Source organism: Lucilia cuprina, chromosome 2 (assembly GCF_022045245.1).
Source record: "Lucilia cuprina isolate Lc7/37 chromosome 2, ASM2204524v1, whole genome shotgun sequence".
Lineage (NCBI taxonomy): Eukaryota > Metazoa > Arthropoda > Insecta > Diptera > Calliphoridae > Lucilia > Lucilia cuprina.
Genome location: NC_060950.1, coordinates 22,005,708 through 22,030,193, shown reverse-complemented (window position 1 = coordinate 22,030,193; position 24,486 = coordinate 22,005,708). Strand labels below are relative to the sequence as shown.

The 24,486-nt window shown below is 27.0% G+C and overlaps 1 protein-coding gene across 3 annotated transcripts; it reads left to right on the top strand.

The window, feature by feature from the left end:
- Positions 1-8,192: 8,192 nt before the first annotated feature.
- LOC111679867 (homeotic protein spalt-major) lies at positions 8,193-23,000 on the top strand. Of its 3 annotated transcripts, none has more exons than XM_023441469.2 (5): positions 8,194-8,463; positions 17,082-21,134; positions 21,375-21,511; positions 21,659-21,735; positions 22,138-23,000. In XM_023441469.2, exons 1-5 carry the CDS (start codon positions 8,313-8,315, stop codon positions 22,139-22,141), a joined length of 4,422 nt encoding a protein of 1,473 aa, XP_023297237.2. In that variant the 5' UTR covers positions 8,194-8,312; the 3' UTR covers positions 22,142-23,000. The 3 variants fall into 3 exon arrangements, 2 of the variants coding, with proteins under 2 accessions (XP_023297237.2, XP_023297236.2); XM_023441468.2 differs by having other exon boundaries at positions 21,659-21,739; XR_006940040.1 differs by lacking the exon at positions 22,138-23,000 and having other exon boundaries at positions 8,193-8,463; positions 17,082-21,141; positions 21,659-21,739.
- The last annotated feature ends 1,486 nt before the right edge of the window (positions 23,001-24,486 follow it).

The window sequence follows — 24,486 nt, the reverse complement described above, 5'->3', positions numbered from 1 at the left end:
TTTTTTTGTCTGTATAGAGTTTTTTTTAGCGTTTTCTTACTGGTGCGCACAAGGTGGTTTTATTTATTAAGTTTTTTTTTGTTATTCTTTCAATTCATGTATGAGTTTATATTTCATATTTTGTTGCTGTTATTTCACTGCTTACCACTACCGTTATTATTTTTGAGTTCATGTTTTTTTTTTGGGAAACTTTTTGCAGTTGTTGCTTTAATTCCGTTTTCTTATTTAATTTAATACAGAGTTGGAAAATTTAAGTTTTTTTAATATTAAATTTAAAATCGAACTCAAAAATTTCCAAATTTTTCTTTAGAAAATAGTTTTTTTTTTAATTTCTATCTAAATACTTTTCTATAAAATTTAGTTCTTTAATGAAAATTTTCTATAAAACCTAGTCTTTGAAAGAAAATTTACTTTAAAAGACAAGGTTCTATAAAAAATTGTCATTGGAAGACTAGGTTTTATAGAAATTTGTCATTGGAAAACTAAATTTTATAGAAAAGTACCTATTCAGAGACTAATTTTGAAAAATTAATTTTGAAAGTTTTCTAAAGAAACGTCCCTTTGGAAGATATTCTTCTACCGTGTGTCTTAACAAAACATTTTACAAAGAATTTCGTTTAGAAGACAGTTTTCTATAAAAAAAGTGTCTTTAAAAAGTTTTTTTAGAGAGAGTTTCTTTAGAAGATAGCACGAAAGTGCTTCTTTAAGACCGTTTTCTTTAAAAACAGATTTTTATTGAAAAATTTCTTTAGAAGACAGATTTCTATAGAAAAGTCTCTTTAGAAGACAGATTTCTATAGAAAAGTTTCTTTAGAAGACAGATTTCTATAAAAAAACGTCTTGTAAAGCAGTTTCGTAAAAAATATCGTCATTGAAAGGCAGTTTTCTATAGATATGAACATTAGTGTATTTAGAAGATATTTTTCAAGAAAAGTTGGAAGTCAGTTCCTTGAGAAGACAGTTTTCTATAAAAATTAAAAGACAGTTTTCTATAGACAAGATGTCTTTGAATGATACTAAATACGAAGTGTAGCAACTTAATGGAGCAGCTCACAAGATTCTATAGAAAAGTATTTTCAGACAGTTTTCTTTAAAAAGAGTTTCTTCGAAAAATAGTTTTCTATAAAGTATTGTCTTTGAAAAACCTTTTTTCTATAGATAAATCTCTGTAGAAGATATTATTTTACAAAAATTTCTTTGGAATTTAGCTTTTTAGAAAAAAGTTTCTTTAAAAACAGTTTTCTATAGAGAAGTGTTTTTAAAAGATACTTCTATAGAAAAGTTTTCTATAGAAAAAAATATAGAAAATAAGTTTTGAAAGTTTTCTGTAGCAAATTGTTTTATAAAGTCAGTTTTCTATAGAGATGTTAGTTCATAAGACAGTTTTCTATAACAAATATTCTTCTGAAGACAGTTTTCTATTTAAAAGTGTTTTCCAACCATAATTTTCAAAAAAAAAAAGTGTCCTTTGAAGACGGTTTTCAATAGAAATGTAAAGTTTTCTATAGAAAATTATCTTCGATGAACAGTTTTTAGGGAAAAAGTATTGTTAAGACAGTTTACTTTAGAGAATAGTTTTTAGAAGTTTTCTAAAGCAAAGTGCTTCTCTATAGAACAGTTTTCTATAGAGAAGTAACATAGGGAGATATTTTCTAAAACATTTTAAATTCTTTTTAGAAAAGTATCTTTTGATGAAAATTTTCTTTGGAAAAGTAATTTTATGATAATTTTCTAAAGAAAATTGCTTTTGAATGGTTTCTATAGCAAAGTAAGAATGTTTTCTATAGTGTTTTCTATGAAGAAGTGTCTTCGAAATGTAATTTTCCCAAAAAAGTGTCTTTTAAATGTGGTTTTCTATAGAAATTTTAAGTTTTATATAGAAAATTATCTGCGATGAACATTTTTTTGGGGGAAGAACCTTTTTAGGACAGTTTGCTTTAGAGAATAGTTTTTAAAAGTTGTGTAAAGCAAAGTGCTTTTGGTAGAATGTTAACTATAGAACATATGTAAGTAGAGAACAGTTTACTATAGAGAAGTAACATAGGAAGATATTTTCTAAAAATAAGATTCTTTGGAAATTTTCTATAGAAAAAAATTTTCTAAAAGAAAATTGTCTTTGTTAGACAACTTTCTAACGATATGTGTCTAGGTCAAGAGTTTCTATAAGACAAATTTCTATACAAAAGAATATTTGCAAGAAAGCTTTCTAAAATCTTTCATAAAAAATAGCTTGAAAAAAAGCTTTTTTTTGAGATCCATCCAAAGCTCAAGAAAGCTTTCTTAAATTTCCTTAAAAAAACACTAAAATTATCCATGCCTGATTTAGGGTGTTTTATTGCTTTTAACATTTTTATTTATTTATTTTCATTATATACAACAATATTTCTTCATATTTATCGGCAGAGGGGGTTGGTTGATTACTGCTGCTAAAATTTTACTTACATTTTAAGAATTTCCTTTCTTAAGGATTTTTTTTTATTCGTTCGTTTCATACTTTAGGTGAAATTTTCTTTTTATATATTTTTTTTTATTTCACCTAGCGCGCAAGTATTGAATTTATGATATTTTTCTTCTCTTCTTCGTCAGTTTTTTTTTTGGTGCTTTATTTGTTGTTGTTGTTGTTGTTATTTGACCTGTGCTTATTTTTGTTTTTTATTAAAGGTGGGGTTTTATTTTTTTATATATATAATTTTTATTCATTTGGTTCTTGGTTTTTTTATTTCGTTTTCTTTATAGAGAATTTATAAATTTTTAAGTTATTTTTTTATTGGTTAAAAAATGTTGTATTCAGCAAAAGCAGCTTAAAAAATATGTATAAAGAAAATAAAAAAACAAGAAGTAGAATGAAGACAAAAAACATACATAAAAACGCTGAAATGTTGGCAAAAACAAAATAAACCAGCAAGGTGAATGAATTGTTGTAATTTATGGGCAACATTTTATATTTATACTTTTTTTCTTCTTCATTTTTGGTTGTATAGATAATACCTACGTTCTTAACGGTATTAAGTGGAATTGTGTTGAATTTTTCGAAATTTATAAAAATTTTAAAGGTTTTGGATATTAAATTTTTTATAAATTTTTTTTAATTTTTTTACTAAAAATAATAAAATAACATTTAACTTTAATTTTGATTAATTTAAGTATTATTACATGAAAGAGAATATTTTTCTATAGAATCCATTCTTTGTAATCCACTTTTTTAGAAAAAATTGCTTTTGTAAGAAAATTTTTTATACAAAAAAGTTTTTTTTATAAAAAGTTCTTAAAATTCTTAAAAGTTTAATTTCTAAAAATAAATTGAGGAAATTTATATAAAATTTTTGATTAAGTTTTTACAAGAGACATGTTTTTAAAAGTCAATTTTCTATAGAGAAAAATTTCTTTAAAACATAATTGTCATAAGTAAATAGAAAAGAGTCTTCAAAACATATTTTGCTACGAAAGTACCTTTAAAAGTTAGATTTTTATAGGAAACTTAATTAAGAAGACAATTTTCTATAAAAAATGATGTCAAGTAAACAGTTTTCTATAGAGAAATGTCTAAAATGATAAGGTTTTTGATAACAAAAAGTCTCATCGTATGTAAGTTTTATAGAAAAGTGTACATTTTCATAACAAATAATTTTTTGTGACAGTTTTTTTGGATGGACTAGTATTTGGAAGTTTTCATTAGCAAAGTGTACTTGGAAGACAATTTTTTATAGAAAAGTTTTTCTATACAAATTTTCTCCCAAAGACAATTTTCTATAGAAACATAATTTTCAAAAAAAAAGTAGAGTTTACTACGAAAATACTATTGGAAAGTTTATTTAAAAGATAGTTGTATGTAAACAATTTTCTTTTGAATACATTTTTCTATAGAAAAGTTTTCACTTAGTTATCCAAAATAAAATATCTTCGAAGTGCAGTTTTCTTTTAAAATTGGGAAATTTTCTTTAGTGAACAGTTTTTGATGGAAAATAGTTTTTGAAAGTGTTCTAAAGCAAAGTGTTTTTAAAAAAACGTTTATTGACAAAATCACATAAATTTGTTTGCTAATGGAGTTTCTTTCCAAATTAGGAAAATATTCTTAAAATAATTATAGAAGTACTTTAATAACGTCTTACTTATAATGTGTTATATAATTACTTTGTAATTCATTAATCAACTTCTGTGTTAAGATATAGAAGCTGTATACGTTATTCCATACGATTTGCATTGACTGAGTTTTCTTATTACTTGTAAGCTATTGTGGTAAGTACTTGCCGCCAATGACAGTACCGTAATTAAGTAATGACTTAAAATGCTATTGTGTAATAATAGCTTTCGCTTGGTATGTATCCAAGTTTAAATTAAACCGATTATTCTTAAAATGAGTACATTATGTATCCAGAAAATATTATTAGAAGCAAAAATTTAACATTTCTAGATTTTTATTGATACCTTTTCCGGATGGAGTTACAACATGTTATTGCCGAGGTCAAACTTTTAAAACTTTGTACAAGCGTTATGTTTAAACATTTTTTCAAAACATTTTATACTGAAATGAAGGTTGATCACCCAGCAAAAGCTAACATTGAAAAGTAGAGGGTTAATATGCTACACCCAAAAAACTGAACTAGAACTGAACTAAAACTGAACTAGAACTAAACTAGAACTGAACTAGAACAAAATTAGAACTGAACTAGAACTGAACTAGAACTGAACTAGAACAGAACTAGAACTGAACTAGAACTGAACTAGAACTGAAATAGAACTGAACTAGAACTGAACTAGAACTGAACTAGAACTGAACTAGAACTGAACTAGAACTGAACTAGAACTGAACTAGAACTGAACTAGATCTGAACTAGAACTGAACTAAACTTGAACTGAACTCACTAGAACTCGAAATTACGTTCTGTGTCGCAATTTTCAATATACCTAATTTGATAAAATTTTGTTCCATCCGTACCTTCCGAATAGAGCTTTTGGGCTCATAATTACATTAAATTTTCTGTAAAGTCAACAAAATCGACAAATGTAAGTTATTACTCCTTTGAAATACATATTGCAGACGATGTGTGGTAATCTTTAAAAATTAAGCATTTCAGTACGTACCGACATAATGCCATGTTTTTGCTGGGTAACTCGCAATTACTATAATATAATTACTATAGTATAATAAACAACAATTTAATTTCAAAAATTATAATAAAAACAAATTAAAATATCTTTAATTTAAGATTTTAAAGTGTTAAAATACCATTATTTTTGCTACAAACAGCCAACAGGCATTTATTTCTACATTCATTAAATTAAATCAAAAAGAGGTGAGAAATAACAAACAAACAAAAAAAAGATTTCTAAACAGTTTAAGTTACGAAAAATAAACCTACAAACTCAGATTACCAAAAAAACCTAAACCACAAAAATAAAAATACAACGATAGAATTACGCCAGAAAAATATAGGAAAACTAACTACAAAATAAGAAATCCTAACTAAACTTAAATCCTAACAAATGAAATAATAAAATTCTTTTTTAGCTGCAAACAAATGAGTAAAAAGCAAAAAAAAACAATTGTATATAACAGACATATTTCATAGCAACAACCACAATAAAACGTTAATAATTAAGAAAGTGGGAGGTTACCTTTCCTCTATACAATAACAAAAAAAAACTGAAAAAATGTCAAAAAATATATATACACAACATTATGATAAACACAACTCATAATAAACAGCAACAACACTAAACAACAACAAAAAACATTCATATATCAAATATACCAAAACAACAACAACAATATTAAAGCAAGGGAAATATATTTTGAGAGAGTTTTTTTTTAGCTTTTTTTTCTCAAAATAAGAAAATAAAAATGAAGGGGGTTTTTTTATATTAATATAAACCTTGTTATAGCTTCGGAAAAAAACCCAAATTATTAAATATTAAAGAAAAACAGAGAAAGCTGTATGGAGGAGAGTATACAAGAGTAAAGGAGACACTATACAACGGAACCAGTTGCTTATAGAGTTTGTTTTTTTGTTGTTGCTGTTGTACTCTTTATACCAAATTAATAATGTTGTTGTTGTAGTTGTTTTAGCTTTTATACAAAAGACATGATATGAATGAATTATGATCAATTATTAAAAAAGCAACAACAACAGCAACCAAAAACAAAAGCACAAACTTACACACAACAAGTAAAGGGAAACAATGTTTTATTTTTAAAGAGAGAGAGGGAGAATAGATAAAGTTATTTACTAAAAGGAATTTCATTAAATTTTTAATTATTAATAATTTTTTAACAAAACGGAAGTTTACAAAAAACGGAAATAGTTTGTGAAGGAGATTTTTAACAAACTATGAATGAGTTTATTATTAATAAATAAAAACAGGTATTTCTTTTTGTACTCTTGGTGTTTACAAACAACACTCTCTCTCTTTTGCTTGTTTTTTGTTTTCCTTCTAATAATAATAAGCCTGTTGTTGTTGTAGATAATCATTGATGATTTACTTTATGAGTAGAAAAGAGAATTGAGAATTTTATTTTGTTTTTGAAATGAGTAGACAAGAGAGTAAACCTGAGACTGATTGTGTGTGTGTTTATTAACAGAAAAAAAGGGTGTGAGTATATTAACCATAGATAGAGTAAATAAGAGAGAGTGAGAAATACAGATAAAAGTACTAAGCATTTACTTGGTTAAGCCAGAAAGAGATGGCTAGATAAAATATTAATAAAATTATGATGTTTTGAGTTTTCATAACATTATAGATTTTTTTTTGCTGTGTTATTGTTGTTGCTGCTGGAGTAAAGGTTTTTGTAAGGCAAGCATGTTGTTGTTGTGTTGCGTTGTGTGCTGCTGCTGAGCTGTAGTGCTCACTTTATTGTGTTGTGTGTTGTTGGCCATTTAAAAATGGCAAAAGAAAAAAAGAGAGAAAGAATAAAAATTAATGTTGATATATGTTTCATATTTAAAATGATAACATGTTTTTTTTGTGTATAGCTGCTGCTGTCGTTTTATTGCTGTTGTTGTTGTTGGGTATTTATGTATGTCTGTTGTTGTTAATATTATGAAGAGCTCTGTGGGTATGAGTACGCATTTAAGGTGGTATTGGTAGTGGTGGTGTTTTTCAATAATAAACCAAAAACGAAAAGAATTGTTTGAGTGACTTTTTGGTTGGGCTGTTATTATTTGTGAAGTCAGTGTAAGTTTGACGCGCGTGCTGAACGTATCATTATTAAAACACACAAGCGAGTAAAACTACAAAAAAAAAAAGAAAAAAGCAAAACAAAGAAAAGACGAAATTTTTATAAGTTACAAAAAGAAAGAAATATTAAAAAAAACAACGTTTAGCACGATACGGTTTATAAAATACGTAAACAATTATTAATAATTATAGAAAAAAATTATTAATAATAATTAAAAAAAGAAACAAACAAATTTAGCTTAAGAAATTACAAACTTAATATTTAAACAAAAAAAGCCGTCGGTATATGAATTTATTTACAAAATTTAAACAAAAAAAATTAAAACAATTTTATACAAACTGTTAAAAAAAACATCTCTGAGAGTGAGATGAGTGTAAATTTTGTAACCCAAAAAGAAAGAAAAAAAGTGCGTAACAACAAAATGAAATGAGAGTTCAAATTATAGAGTAGTAATAGGCTCTCCCCCTCCTTTTTCTATTAAAAAAACCACTACAACTACCAACAACAAGTACATCAACAGTTCTATATATTTATACTCAATTATATAGATATTGATAATTATTAATACAGCAACAACAACTACAACAACAGCAACTCAAAATGTTATGATGAAAACATCAATCTTGTGAAAACAATTTTTTTTTATTTTGGAAAACAAAACCTAAAGGCCTAAAAAAGACAAACCCAACAACTATAAAACATCATTCAAACTTCATCATCAAAACACAACATCATATCAAGAAATCTGCTCTCTCTCTATAAAAGGATAATTTTTTTATACAAAAAAACAAAATTAATAAGTGTAAACAACAATAATAATAATAAACAACAATATGTCATGTACTAAAAATTATTAAATATATTTTAATGACAGTTATTAACTAAACTTTGAAATTTGAAAAAATATTAATTTAATTAAAGAAATTATAAAGAATTTAATTCTTAAAGAAAAAAAACCACAAACATGTTATAAAAATTTAATAAATCTTTATTAAATATTGAAAAAAAAATTTTTTTGAAAACAAAAATATTTTAACGCGTGTGTTCTAAAAAAGAAAGCTTTTTAAAGTTTTGAAAAGTTTTGTTTTTTTTTTAAAAAGTTTTTCGTTGTGCTTATTTTCTGGTATCTTCTCTAATGAAAAATATTTTATCAACTGTTTTGTGTGAAATGAGAAGTGATTTTAAGGAAACCCATCAAGAAACCATTAATAAAATGATACAATTTGGTACTGTCAAATATGGAATTGTTAAACAATTAAAAGATCGTGCTAAAAGCACTGAAAAAGGTAAGTGTTTGTTTTTTTCTTAAAAAAAAAAAAAAATTAATTAAAACAATTATTTTAAATAGTTGCAACAACAACATTTTTCAACACTGCAGTTGTTAGAAGTTTTTTTGCAAGAAAAACTTTAATTAAAGCAATTATTTTATATCGTTGCAACAACAACATTTTAAAATACTTTATTTGTTTTAGGTTTTAAAAATTACCAATTTTTTACAAAATTTTTTAAAATTTCCTAAATTTTTGAGAATTTTTTTTTCAAAAATTTTAAAATTTTATTTAATTTAGTAGCTGATAAAATTAACTTTTAAAATCTTTTAAAATTTTCTGTTTTTATTTTAAACCCAAAAAATATAAACATTTTTATGTCTTAATTTTTTTTATAATTTTCAATTAAATCATTTGAAAAGTTTTCTTAATATTGTTAAAATTTTATAAAATTATGATTTTATGAAAAAATTCAAATTCCCTTGAGTTGTTTTTAATGTTAAAATTTAGGCCTTAAAGTTTTGAAATAAAAATTATGATTTGATTTATCAAACAATTTCAAATCCCTTGAGAAACTTGTACATAACATAAATTTCATATTTTTTGTTTTTGAAACTATTTTATACGATTAAAGGAATTTATAGAAATTTTGAAAATATAAATTTTTTAAAAAGAAAAAACAGCTAAACTCCCAAAGGTCTAGTAAAGAAAACTTGTTGTTATAGCTTGCAAACGATATAAAACATTTCGACAAATTTTATCCAAAGTATGTGAAAGTATTGAGTTGTTTTGGATTCAAAACTTTCTTTAGAATATCTCTATTACAACTACAGTTTGAGCTATTGTATCTATATTTTTCTTGTTATTTCCTTCCTTGTTTTTTTTCAAATTTTGTTGGTCTGTGTAAATTAAAGAACATTTTGCTAATGACTTAAATTGAAAGTAATTATTTCAAAATTCTAAACTTTAAACAAATTTATTAATAAAATTTAAGAATTTTCAAAAAAAAAAAACAAAAATTATCTAAAAACTGTGCTACACAGTTGTCAGATCTTACAACGTTGGCAGAAATATGTTTAGAAAATGTTTAACAATTGTGTCATTTAATAATTTTTGTTAAAGAAACCTTGTATTTCTGATAATATTGCCATTGTAAGTTGACACAGTAATAAGACATGTTTTTGACAACATTGTAAGATCTTACATAGCCTAACATTAGCAATAATAGATTGTCTGAATTAGATAGTTAGTAGCAAACAAATTATTTGTTTGTTTTAAACATATTTTGTTAAGCCAATTAATCAAGCTAAAAGTTTGTTACTTTTTTTGTTGTTGTAAAAAAAAGTAATAAATATTTATAAAATAAATAAAATTTTGTTATGATTTAAAGGATCAACTTTCAAAAAGTATTTAAAACAATAAACCAGTTTTTTTTGTGTGATTTTTATTGTTGCTATTATAACTTCCCTAAAATTTAATTAAACTACATAAAAAAAACAAAAACAATTCAAAAATTTATTTATTATTTTATATATTTTTAAATAATACTAATAAAAAAATCACACACAAAACAAAAATATTGTATTATTAAACAATTTTTTCATTGGTATTAGTTTTTCTTAATGAAAAAGTCATAAAACATAAATTTTTGTTTTATAAAAATCATAAATAATTAAAAAAAAAACAAAACTAAAACAAGTTTAACCAGCTCTGGTGTGTGAGTGTGTTTGGCTCAAAATAAAACTTATTTATTAAAAGATTAATATTAATAAAATTAATTTCAAATAAATTTTATCTTAAGAATTAACATTTTTATGTGATTATTTTTGTTTTAAACAATTTTTGGTTACTCAAAATACAAAATTTAATTGTCACAACTAAATGAAAACAACTATTAGTTAAAGCTGGGAAAAAAAGCTTAAACACAAACCGGTTTCTTAACACTACTAGCTTAGCACAACAAACTATTTAATAAACACATTGTTTGCTTTAATTAAATAACTTGTTACAGCAACTAAAAATCTTATAAATCTTGCAATTCTTCTTTCTTTTAAAACTCTTTAAATCTTTTAAAATCTTTAATATTAAAAAAAACTTTTTCCTTTAAGTTTTCAATTAAAAAAAATCGTGTTAATTTGAAATTTATTATATTAAAGCTTAACTTTATTAATAAAATAAATTTTATATTTTATTAAGAAAAAAAAAGTAAAAAAACACACAGTGTCGGTATTGTTTTGTCTTAACCAGAAACGACAAAAAAAGTCATTCAAGTGTCAATAAACACATAATCATGATTGAATTATGAAATTTGAAAAAAAAAAACGACAACAAGTGATCTAAAATAAACATCATCTGTTGTTTTATTTTAAACATTAATGCATATTAAATTAATACTTATTTAAACAAATTATGGGAATTTGATAGAGCAAGTCAAAATCTTTCAGAAATAATTAATTGAAATTAATTTATTTTAGCAGTAAAATACAACAATCAACTGCATAAAGTATAAACATTTTTTTATAATTTTCTTAATAAATAAAAGAAATTATTGAGAGTAACAGTTTTTTTAGCTGGTGTTTTTTGCTTAATTTATTAATATTAAATTTTTTTTTAATTTGATTCAGTCTCACGTTCCAATTTTTGTGTTTTTTTTATTAAAAAGTTAAAGTTGATTAAGTTGTAAGAGTTTATTTCATTTCAATTATTTATGGTTTTAAACAGCTTTTTTTATGCAAAGCTTTTAAGTTTTTTTTCTTAAAATTTTTTAAAATTTTGATCAAATTAATTGTCTTTTAATCAAGAAAGTTATAATACAATAATTTTTATATTACTTTTTTTATAAATTAAATGGAAAAAACACTCCCTTTTTTTAAATATTTAAATTATAATTATCATTTACTTTTTGTTTTTTAACAAATAAATTTTTATGATTAATTTTTATAAATTACTTGCAGTTTATTTTTTAAATTTATATATTTACTTTAATTACCTTAATAAATTTTATAAAATACCTTAAATTTGTTTAAAAAGCTTTAAAATTATGTTGATTTGTTTAAATTTATCAGTTAAAATCACCAAGTTTCTATACAGTTAACTAAAAGCTTTTGTTTTACTTCAAGTTTAAAAAAAAGCTTGTTGTGGTAAATAGTTTTTAGTTGTTATAACAAATTTTTTTGTTAAAGTCACTCTTCTCGCTTCTTATTCTTCTAATTAAAACAAAAGCTTTTATTAAGCTTTTTTTTTTGTTTCAAATTCACTTGCTAATGATAACAAGTTCTATTATCTACAAGTTTTTAGTTGACACTACAGTGTTTAAACTTAAAAGCTTTATTGTTAAAGGTTTTTTGTTGTTATTACAAAGTTTTGTTAAGTTAACTAAACTTTAAGCTTTTCTTGCCTTACAAAAAGTTCTATATTCTCTGTTTTGTATACTTTGCTAAACTTAAAGCTATTTAGTTAAAGTTTTTAGTTTTTATTACAAAGTTTTGCTTAGTTTACTAAACTTTAAGCTTTGATTATCTTAAACATACATCCTATTAATAAAAATTTCTATATTCTAAAAGTTTTTTGTAGAAATTACAGAGTTTTGTATTCTTAGCTAAACTTAAAGCTATTTAGTTCAAGTTTTTAGTTATTATTACAAATTTTTGTATAGTTTACTAAACTTTAAGCTTTGCTTGTCTTAAACTCACTTGCTATTAATACAAAAGTTTTATATTCTAGAAGCTTTTAGTTGATATTACTGTGTTTTGTATATTAAGCTAAACTTAAAGATTTATTGTTAAAGTTTTTAGTTGTTATTATAAAGTTTTGTTAAGTAAACTAAAATTTAAAGCTTTTCTTGCCGTAAATTCTCTTGCGAATAGTAGAAAAGTTGTTAATGCTCAAAGTTTTTAGTTAACATTACAGTGTATACAAAACTTAACTAAACTTAAAGCTTTCTGGCTAGAGATTAGCAAGGCAATAACATTTTGCTTTCAACTATAAACTCTTTAGTTGCTTTTACAAGCTTTTCTTTCTTAAAGCTTTTCTTGCTTTAACATTTCTTTCTCTAACAAAAAGTTTCACCTTTTAAAAGCTTTAAGTAAATAAAACTAATTTTAAAGCTTTCTGGTAGGATAAATTAAAAAAATCTATTGCTTCAAGACAATTTCTATTTCATCAGAACTTTACTTCACTTTTAAACACCATATGCTATTTACTTTCTTAAAGCTTTTAAAAAGTTTTGTATGTTTTTATATTTATAATTATTTTTTTGCCATAAACTTTTGTCTCCCTTTCCTTAATTAATTTTTTATTATTTATTATTATTGTTTTTTTTTTGCTTTAATCAAATTTTTGTTATTATTATTAATTTTGTCAACTGCCCTCATTTATGGCTTTTAATTTCCTAAATGGAGCCACAAAACATCACATAATATTATTATGATATAGACACAAATCCAGTTTATTTGGCATTTTTTAAATTAAGTTTTTTGTATAAAAAAAAAAAACAAAACAAAAATCTATTAAAAATATATATAAATTTTTAAAAGAAATATTCACAACATTTAAATCATAATCAAATAGCTCTCATAAGTGGGCATAAATTTATGCAAAAATTTTTTAATAAAAAAAAAAAAAAACAAACACACACACACACTATATATGTAAAATTGTATTAAATAAAAGATAAATTTTTAAAAAATTTATAATATAAATTAACATAAATTAAATAACCCAATGAAAAAAATTTTGTAGCAATTAAAATTACAGCCTTAGAGTTTAAGGACAAAAATTAAAGTTTAAATAAGTTGTAGTTTGAAATAAAGCTTTTTATTTATTTGCTGGTAACAACTAAGCTTTGAGGGTGCATAGTGGTTGTAACTTTTAGTTGATTAGAGCAACTAAATAACGGTTTGTTTAAGTTGTTTATTTTCTGTTACTTGGGTTATGTTTTTTTCTTTTTTCTTTTATAGAAAATTAGTAAAAAATGATTGACGCCATAAACTGGTTTTTTTATTTTATATTTTAAATTTATCTATATTTTTTTTGAAAATATTTTAATATTTTCAAACATTAACGGAAGCTGCTTCTTTGTTGTTGTCTTTTTTTATATATTATATTTTTTTTTTTTTTTTGAAAATATTATTTATATATAATTTTTATCATATTGAAACAACAATTTATATACAAACATTTGTCTTGAGTATATTAGCTTGATTAGCTATTTATAATAATTTTTGTTTTTTTTTTTTATTAATATTGTTATATTTCTTTTTGTTTAAATTTTGTTTTAGTTTTTTGTTTTAAGTTTATAAATCACGTTTTTTTTTTAATTTTTAATTTTTGTGTTTAGCCACATTTTGACAAATGAGTTCACATTTGATTAAAGAAAAAAACCAGCGTGTTTTAATGATTTTATCGTTCATATTTTTATGTGTGTGTTTATTTTTGTAGTTGTAATTAAAAAAATATTATATATTTTAGAAAAGAGAAACAGCAAAAAAAATAATAATAAATATTTATGTTATGCATTAAAAAAATTAGTTTAAAATATTTTTTTGTACAAAATTTATGTTTAGTAAAGAAGATTTTTTGTCAACTATAGATGATAATCCACTTAAATTATGAACTTTTCGTAAAAAGAAAATAAATATTAAAAATCATTAAAAAATTGTATTTTATAAATGTTTTATAAATCAAATTTCGTAGGGAAATTTTGTTTTATAAAGCTTTTATAAAATTAAATGTTGTCTATGAATAAGGGGAAAAATATTTAAAATTTAAAGATAAGAAAGTTGAAATAATCAAATCCTGTATAAAATTTTCTAAAAAAACAGTTTCATAAAGCTTTTAAGCTTTACACTCTTATGCTTAAATGCTGTTCGATTTATAGATTTTAGAGATCAAAACTTTGAAATAATCAAATCCTAAACATAAATTTCTTAAAAATCATATTTCTTTTAGAAAGAAAACATTTAAGCTTTTAAGTTTAATAAAAACTAAAGTTTTACTCTCTTATGCTTAAGCACTCTTTGATTTATAGATTCTAGAGTTAAAAAACGTTGATATAATCAAATTCTGAACATAAATGTCTTAAAAATCATATTTCTTTTAGAAAGAAAACATTTAAGCTTTTAAGTTCAATAAAAACTAAAGCTTTACACTCTTATGCTTAAGCGCTCTTTGACTTTTAGATTCTAGAGTTAAAAACGTTAAAATAATTAAATCCTGAACCTAAATTTCTTAAAAATCGTATATCTTTTAGAAAGAAAACGTTTTTTTAGGTATTTTTTATCTAGTTAGGAACATTAAAAGCTTTTTTGGGCTAAAGTGTCTTTTTGTTAAGTGCTTTTTAACTTAAACAAAACTTTATCTGTATTAAGAGCTAAAGCTTTTTCTCTTGACTACAGCATGCTTTATCTAGTTGAAATCAACAGTTCTATAAAGTTTTTAAGCTTTGCAAAAAAACTAAAGCTTTATACTCTTATGCTTAAGCGCTCTTTGCTTTATGGGTGTTTTTTAACTTGAAAAAACTTTCTCTGTATTAAGCTAAAGCTTTTTTTCTTGACTGTATAATGCTTTGTCTAATTCAAATCTATAAAGCTTTCAAACTTAATAAAAACTAAAGCTTTATACTCTTATGCTTAAACGCTCTTTGACTTATAGTAACAAAGCTTAAGCCCCGTATTCATAAAGATATCAATCGCTAATTTCCATACAAAATTTCTACAATAAACCATCTACAACTTTATTAAGCATTTATGAATATGGAGGTATGTATATTTTTTAAGAATATTTCTTTAACCTAAAACAAAAAACAGTTTCATAAAGCTTTTAAGCTTAATTAAAACTAAAGCTTTACATTCTTTTGCTTAAGAGCTCTTTGACTTTAAATAAAAGTCTTTTAATACAAACATTTAAAGCTAAACTTAAGGTTATAAAATGTTTCATGCCATAACGAAATAAATAATATTAAGTATTTATTTTTTTTCTTTATAATGTTTTAATTTTGTAATACTTTGTCTGTAGCTGTATAAAAATTAAAATTAATACAATTTCAATTGTTTTTTAAATGAAATTATTCATAGACCCGTTTGGCCTATAGGTTCAAATATATTATAAAAACAATAAACCTTTACTATTTCGTATATTTTAGTATTTTTTTATTTTTGCTGTTAAAGTTGTGGGGTTGTTTGCATTTTTGTATGATAACCCCAATAAAATGTATTTCTGTTTCGAAATATATAAATAAAAAATTCAAAAAAATATATATATATATATATATATATTTGTGAACACATGGTGTATAAATATTTGATAAAATGTACTACGAGTTATACAGAATAAAATAAAACAATTTATGCAAATTAAAGAAGCAATAACCAAAAAAATAAAATTCATCAAATTTATTTCGAGTGATATGAAAATTTCATAAACCTCGAAAATTGGTTGAAAACTCAAATTTATGCAAAAAAGAAAAAAATGACATTAAATTGTATAAAATTTCGAAATTTGTAATAAAACAGAAAAAACACACACACGTGTGATAAAAAAAAATTCATGTAATTCATATAGACTGTTAGACGAACAATATTTATAAAAATTTTAAATAAAATGTTAATTTTTTTCAAACAAGGTTAGCAGATATCAACATATCAAATTCTCACTTTGTTAGGATTTCTTTAAAATTTCATGACTCAATTGCCTTTAAAACATCATCAGTAAAAGTGTGAAAAATCTACAAATTTTTCTATTAACAAAAGCAAAAAAATCTTTGTTTTTCTTATGCGAAATTGAAAATAAAAACTAATTGTTACATTAAGCGTCAATATAAAAACATACAGAAACATATTGAGGATAGTAGCAAACATATATATAAACATGCTACATAAAGGCAGCTAGTAATGCAACATGTGTGTATAGAAATGCATGCAAGAGAAAACCAAACCAAAAAAGCCTCAAACGATTAAGTCATATGCCAATACATAGTCTAAACAGAACAGTAACAAAGAGTCGAGAAGAAAAAAAACAAACAAGATGAAAAGCCAACAAGAGAAAAAAAAACACATTTTCCTCCAACTAGGCGAAAAATAAAGATTGTTTTTATAAGATTACAAACAGCAAAACCAAAGCAAAGAAAGCAGGTTGTTTTTTTGTAGCTTTGGATTTGGAATGTTAAAACACTTGCTTTGCGTTACAATGATACTACAACTTAACTTCACGGCTAAAACACACAGGTGTAAAACGTCTAAAGAAACCTGCAAACAGGAAAACTGGCAAGCCAAACTTCTTATAGGGACAAGTTTATTAACGAGCTTCAATCTAGCAGTTAAGCTCCAAACAAGGAGTAAATTCTAAAGTTAAGCTATGGCCACAAGTAAGAAAGAATAGGTTTTCAACTAATAATTGCAAAAAGGCAAAAATTTGTTTAACACTAACACACAATAAATGAAAAATTAGTATGAATTGTGTGAAAAATGTTGTTGTTGCAGTTTAATAATAATTTAAAAAAAATATAGAAAAAACAAAAAAACAAGTTATTGACATGCAAAATCATGAGAAAAATTTGTTTATTTACCTTACGCGAATAACAATAATTAACTCTACTCTTTTCTATTTGTTTTTGCAAATTTCTATTTATTCTCTTTTAGATTCAGCCAGTGATCATGAGGAGAATGGTACATGTTCACCTTTGGCTGCCACAACCGCCAATGAAGATAGTGATTGCGATAGAGCAGAATTAACTCATATGGCCACTAGTAATGAACATGTTAATAAAATTAACACAGCAACACCCGCCGATAAACAACAACAACAACAGCAACAGACTACTACATCAGAAGGCTTAGTAACAGGAGAAGATCTTAATCATAATAATAACATAGTAATGCCGTTGGAAGAACAACAACAGCAGCAACAACAGCAGCAGCAACAGCAGGAGTTAAAGATACAATCTCCCTCAAGAACAGAAGAATTAAATACGGTTTTAACACCCTCTAAAACATATCCAAAAGATCAAGAATTTCCCTCACCTACACCACCGGATCTTAACGAAAGTCAAGAACCCCTAAGAAAAGCTCAAGAGGCCAGTGAAGAAGCTAACGAAACTGAATCTTCAACAATACAAGAAGAAGAAGAAAAAGAAAACATGTGCTTAACATCGGGTAAATTGGAAAATCCTACCAACAAGGATGATATAAAAAGCATAGAAGAAGAACAAAATAAAGTGCTACCAGCACAAGAAATGGAAGAAGCTAACGCCACAGTCAGTGCAGAGAAATCGGCAAATAAAGATATGGAAATGGATGTGGCAGAATCTACTACACCCTCAATGCCTGCCGCTTTAGCGCAACAATTTGGTGCCGCACCTGTTAATATTGAAGCCATTAAGAATATGCAGTTGGCCATAGCCCAAGTGGCAGCTAAAACTATTGCTAATGGTGCTTCTGGTCAAGATAATGAGGCTGCCATGAAACAATTGGCTTTCCTGCAACAGACACTCTTTAATCTGCAACAACAGCAGCTATTTCAAATTCAACTTATACAACAGCTGCAGTCGCAATTGGCCATGAATCAACCCAAAACGGGTGAGGAAGCCAATGAAATGGATGAAGAGGAAGAAGAAGAGGGTGAGAATGGTGAGGAGGATACGTATGAGGAAGAAGAGCGTATAGCTCAAATGGAATTGAGACAGAAAGCTGAAGCCCGCATGGCTGAAGATAAGGCTAGACAGCATTTAATCAATGCTGGTGTTCCTCTAGATTCACTTAAAAGAAAACGTGATAGCGAAAACGCCGAAGACATGGATGTTTCAGCCTCACGACGCATTAGTGTTGACAAAAGCTCCGAATATGCTTTGGATAAACTTAAGGATATGGAAAATAGGCCCTTGCCTTTTGGCTCCAATTTAGCCTCCTCCATTATAACTCATCACGATGATATGCCAGAACCCAACTCCTTGGACTTGTTGCAGAAGAGAGCTCAAGAAGTATTGGATTCAGCTTCTCAGGGTATTTTAGCCAATAATATGGCTGATGAATTTGCATTCAAAGAGAAAAATGGGAAGGCCGGCAATGAACCGTTCTTCAAGCACAGATGTCGCTATTGCGGCAAAGTCTTTGGTTCGGATTCTGCCTTACAGATTCACATTAGATCTCATACGGGCGAACGTCCCTTCAAGTGCAATGTTTGCGGCAGCAGATTCACCACCAAAGGAAATTTAAAAGTGCATTTCCAAAGACATGCTCACAAATTCCCTCATGTACCTATGAATGCCACCCCCATACCAGAGCATTTGGATAAATTCCATCCTCCCCTATTGGATCAAATGTCACCGGATAGTTCTCCCAGCCATACACCTGCCGCCATGCCACAACAAATGCCCAGTCAAATGCCAGCCATGAATTTCCCAGGAGCTTCTAGCAATTTTCCTGGATTGGCTAATCTCTACAGACCTCCCATGGACATATTGAAGTCATTGTCAGCTTCATCGGGTGCCGCTGGATTCAGCAATCCTTTCTTCCCTCAGGTTCCTGGTAATTTGGGAGAAGCAGCTGTACAAGCTCAAGCAGCTGCCCAAGCTGTTTTGAATAAAAATCAGGAAATTCCTACGGATTTAAGTAAAACCTCGGAGCCCAGTTCTCCTGTCAACACACAGATAAAGTCAGAGATCTGTGAGGAAAAGGAGGAAGAGGAACATGAACAAGAACAAGAAGAAATGGCCACCAAACCAGACACCACAACTGAGGCACCCAAAACATCAACTCCCACTCCTTTGGACATAAAGATCAAAGAAGAGAAAGATGATTGTGAAATTGTACAAGATGATATGGAAGAAGATAGAATACACACTCCCTTACCAGCACCAGCTACAGTCAGTCCCGCCATCTCTGCACACTCACCTTCTTTAATCAATTCCCTACCCCAAGTACCTAATAGCCCGCCTGTACCCACCTCAAAACCACCCACCATTCAACAATTACCGCCGGTAGTACAACCCATACAACCACCTGCCATTTTACATCCACAACCTTCACCGGGTTCTCAACATCATTTGGATCATTTACCCACACCCGGACAGCTGCCACCTTCTATGCATCATCGTGATGACTTCTTTGCCGAACGTTTCCCTCTGAACTTTACCAAAACATTGTCGCCCGAAAGACACTCGCCCATAAGATCGCCAGCGCATATACCACGTGCTCCCTTCTTTAATCCCATGAAACCTCATGATATGGCTTTATTGCCGCGTCCTCATAGCAATGATAATTCCTGGGAGAATTTCATAGAGATTTCGAATTCTTCGGAGACCATGAAGTTAAAGGAATTGATGAAGAATAAGAAAATCACCGATCCCAATCAATGTGTGGTGTGTGATCGTGTTTTATCGTGCAAAAGTGCTCTACAAATGCACTATCGCACCCATACCGGCGAAAGACCTTTCAAGTGTCGCATTTGTGGTCGTGCTTTCACCACTAAAGGCAATTTGAAAACTCACATGGCTGTGCATAAAATAAGACCGCCCATGCGTAATTTCCATCAGTGTCCAGTGTGTCATAAGAAATACTCCAACGCTTTAGTGCTGCAACAACACATACGCTTGCATACTGGAGAACCCACAGATTTGACACCCGAACAAATACAAGCAGCCGAAATACGTGATCCTCCACCATCTATGATGCCAGGTGCTTTCATGAATCCTTTTGCTGCCGCCGCTTTCCACTTCGGTATGCCTGGCGGTCCTGGCATGCATCCGGGTATGCACGGTATGCATAATGGCTTAGGTTCGGAATCTTCTCAGGGTGACTACGATGATCAAATGGATTGTGGAGATGATTACGACGATGATATGTCTTCTGATCATATGTCCAATAGCAATGATTTGGAACCGGGTAGTGAGAGACCAAAGTCAACTGATGATTTCAAAGGTTTATTGTTTGAGCAAAAGCTAAGAATAGATCCTACTGGAGTGGTTAATACAAATCCTAGACCTCAATCGGCCACCTCGAATGCAAATTCAATAAGTTCGCCTCCCACCAGCCCAACAACTGCATCAAAACCTTTGAGTTCTACACGCGCTACTTCACCAGCCAGATCAGCTTCGGAAATGTCACAAGGAGCTTTAGATTTGACACCACGTGCTGGACCCTCTTCGGCCAATAGCAGCATTAGCGCTCGTTCGCCGCTACCTAGCAATGCTGGCAAACGTTCACCTTCTCCCGTTAGCAAATCTCCAAAACTACCACAAATCAGCCCCTCAGCCGTTATGCCACCAACTTCTGCAGTCGATTGTCTACCACCCGGTCTACATCACCACTTGCAGCAGCAACATCAACAACTAATGCAACAGCAAGCAGCCTTGGCTGCCGCTCAACATCACCAGCAAATGCAACACAATGCCGTCGTAGCCATGCATCAAGAACAACTAAGACGTGAAGCAGTTGCACATGCGCAACTCTCACCGAATGCCCCACCATCGATGTCACAGCAGCCAACAACTGGACAAGGTTCCGCCACCAGCTCACCGCAAATACCACATCCACAAGCGGGAAATCCATTGGTAGCAGCTGCCAGACCACCATTTGGCATGTTTCCAAATCTCCCGCTGTTTCCACCGGCTTCCACGCAAAACATGTGCACCGCAATGAATTCAATAGCACAGTCTGTTATGCCGGCGGCACCATTTAATCCTTTAGCTCTATCGGGTGAGTTGTGAGTGAAAATTTTTACATACATAGAATTCAATGAAATCAAGCTTCTTGTTGTTATTTATTTTTTTCTTTCGTTTGCAATTGGGTGCATGGTTTTTATTTTTATTTCTTTTTTCATCATTTATTGCTTTTTTCATTTTAATTTTTTTTCTGGCTTTAAGTTTTGTTGCCTAACTTTTTGTTTAATCAAATAACTAATGTTTTATTTGTTTTTTTTATTTCAATCTTTTTTAGGAGTCAGAGGCAGCACTACTTGCGGCATTTGTTTCAAAACATTCCCCTGCCATTCGGCTTTGGAGATTCATTATAGAAGTCATACTAAAGAGAGACCATTTAAATGTAATATATGTGATCGTGGCTTTACAACAAAGGTGAGTTTTGTTATTAAAGCTTTTATGAAAGTTTAAGTAATTTCATTTTGTTTTTAAATTACGTTCTTTATTTTGAAAACTTAAATGTTTAAAGTTTTTTGCCTATTAATAATTTGTTTTTGTTTTTGTCTTTTTTTCTCCTTTTAGGGTAACTTAAAACAACATATGCTTACCCATAAAATTCGTGATATGGAACAGGAAACTTTCCGAAATAGAGCTGTCAAGTATGTAAGTGTTCCAAGTTGAAACATTATTATCATTATCACAGTTTTCTTTAGTTTCCTAAACGTTCTTTTTGTAAAGCTTTTTTTGGAAAAGCTTTTACCTCTCAACTTAAGTCTAATATTTAAAAGTATTAATCTTTAAAGTTAAGTGTTGTTTAAGCAAAAGCTTTTTTAAGCTTTAAAGCCTACATCGGCCGAGAGTAAAATGTAAGTTGTCTTACTGCGCCTGAAATTAAGAGTGCCAGAAAGCTCTTAACAAAGCTCGTTGCTGATCAGGGCTTTAAAGTTTAACAAAAGCTTTTTCTCTGTTAGCTTTTTCTCATTATCATTTCCTTATTATTCTTTACTTTTTTTATAACTTTACTTATGATATATGTTTTCTCTTTTCTTGTCTCTTTTTAGATGAGTGGTGGCAAAGAAGATTGAAATTATTTTCACCACACATTCTCTGCTCTAGAGTTCCCAAACATATCCTCCCCTTACCCCACCCCCAAGTTACCAAAGCTGTAAAGGGTAAACTAAAACTTTTCTTCAAAGTCAAATCTGTTAAATAAGATTTAACAAAAATTTATATAAAAAATTAAAAAAAACAAGGAGAGTAATGAAAAACCTTAAAAAAGCTCTATCTCTCTCTCTCTCTCTCTTTACGACTAACTCTCCTTGTGCACACACCAACAAACAAATACATTTCTACTTAAAACACTCGCGTATAAATGATCTCACTGATACATAACAGATAACGATGATACAAAAAAAAGAAGAATGGAATAAAATAGAAACAACAAAACATAAGCTTTTTCAGACTCTCTTTTGTTGTGTGTGATGATGATGATGATGACGACAGCAACAGCAACAACCACAGCAATGATGATGAGATGATAACTTTTGTTTTTTTGTGAAAAACAAAAATATGATTGTAATAACAAAACAACTAGACAGGGTTTGCTGGGTAGTGGGTTGATTGACTGCTGCGTTATTGTAATGACGTTGTGTCTTGCTGCTTATAGTAAGTCCGTCTGTTAGTCAGTCATTCTGTAGTTTAGTAGTTTCTTCATAAACACACTCACATACTAATGTACAAAAACACTATCACTATAAAGTACTAACACAGCTAAAAAGTCTACCTACACCTTTAATGAAGATGAATGTTTTAAATATTAAATGATGTATAAATGTATAAATAATAAATAAAAAACAACAACAACACTAAACAAAACATTTATAAGATGAATGAAAAAAGAACAAAAAATCATAAAAAAATTAAATATTTTAAACAGAATGAAGCAAAAAATTAAAAAAATATAATGAAAATGATTGAAAACATTTAAACAAATCGTTTTTTAACCATAAAAAATTATAATTTGTTAACAAAAAATTAAAAGAATTCATTATTATTATTAAATTTTTATGGTTGAAACAATCATCATCAGCAACAACATGAAACTAATTTTATTGAAACAAATCCAAAGATTTTTTTTAGAAAAAAACCAACAAATTTTCCCAAAAGAAAAAAAGCTAAATATTTTTTCGTTAAAATCAACAAACACCGAAAACTTCAAAGAACCTTAAGAAAACAAAATAAATATTAACGAAAAATTTACGGCTTTAAACAAATATTAAAGAAAGAGACTGATTTCGTTTCATTAAAATATTATTTACTTAAAAAAATAATAATAAAACATAAAAAAAAAACTTAAAAACAAAAAGTTAAAAAAAATAGCAACACAAATCATAAGGAAAATCAAAATTCGAATTTATAACAAATAGAGCAAAAACAGAAAACAGTAAAATATTTCCAAATCTAAAAACACAAAAATATATTAAAGTCATTTAAACAAAAAGAAAAAAAAAACTTGTAAAATATTAAAATAATTGTGCAATAAAAAGAAGAAACAAAAAATAAATAAAAAAAAATCCTTTTTTTTAAATAATTTTGTAAATATATTAAAGAAAAACAAAAATTAATAAAAAAAAACTTTATAAATTTTTAACTGGAAAAAAACCAAGTAAAAACTACAAAAAAAATATTAATATTAAAATAAATAAATTTTTATAAAAAAAATTGTGATACTATTTCATACTTTAATTTTTATTTTTCTTGCGGCTTTTTTGTACATAATTAAGTAAATAATTAATTTTAAAAACAATTTATTTTACTTTTCTTTCCTTTTTTTCTTAATTATTAAAAAAAAACTATAGTTTATTTTACAAATTAAATTGCTTTAATTATTTTATCTTAGATTTAAACAACAAATTGCAAAGAATTTTACTTTTTTTTCATTATAATTTTTGTCTTTAATATTTCTTGTCTATAATATAAACTCATAATCATTTAAATAAAATATTAAGTCTTTAATGTAATTGCTAAATTAAATTTAAGTAATAAATTTAATTTAATACAAAAAAAAAAAACAAAATAAGTTTAAAACAAACAAATCTCTAAGTACATTAATATCATTTGTATTAATTTTTAAGTGTATATTTAAACAAATATTTAATAAGTCTATAAATTAAATACAAAAGTATATAATAAATAATTTATATTAATATTGAAAAGAAAAACAAAACAACAAATATAAATTTAGTAAGAAAAACAAAAAATAAAAGAAATATATGAAAACATTTGTGCAAAAAAAATATATATATGAAAAGTTTGTTCTTTTTCTTAAAGAAATGAAAGGGGGTTTTAAAAAACTTTCGAATAGGTGGTTTAGTCGTCAGGAATCTACGACTGTAATAATAGCCTACACC

Bases quoted from the DNA above. Each gene is read 5' to 3' on its own strand.
- LOC111679867 (XM_023441468.2), top strand. From the start codon at position 8,313: ATGAAAAATATTTTATCAACTGTTTTGTGTGAAATGAGAAGTGATTTT. The intron at 21,512-21,658 runs GTGAGTTTTGTT...TTCTCCTTTTAG, and splicing joins ATCGTGGCTTTACAACAAAG to GGTAACTTAAAACAACATAT. The intron at 21,740-22,137 runs GTAAGTGTTCCA...GTCTCTTTTTAG, and splicing joins GAAATAGAGCTGTCAAGTAT to ATGAGTGGTGGCAAAGAAGA.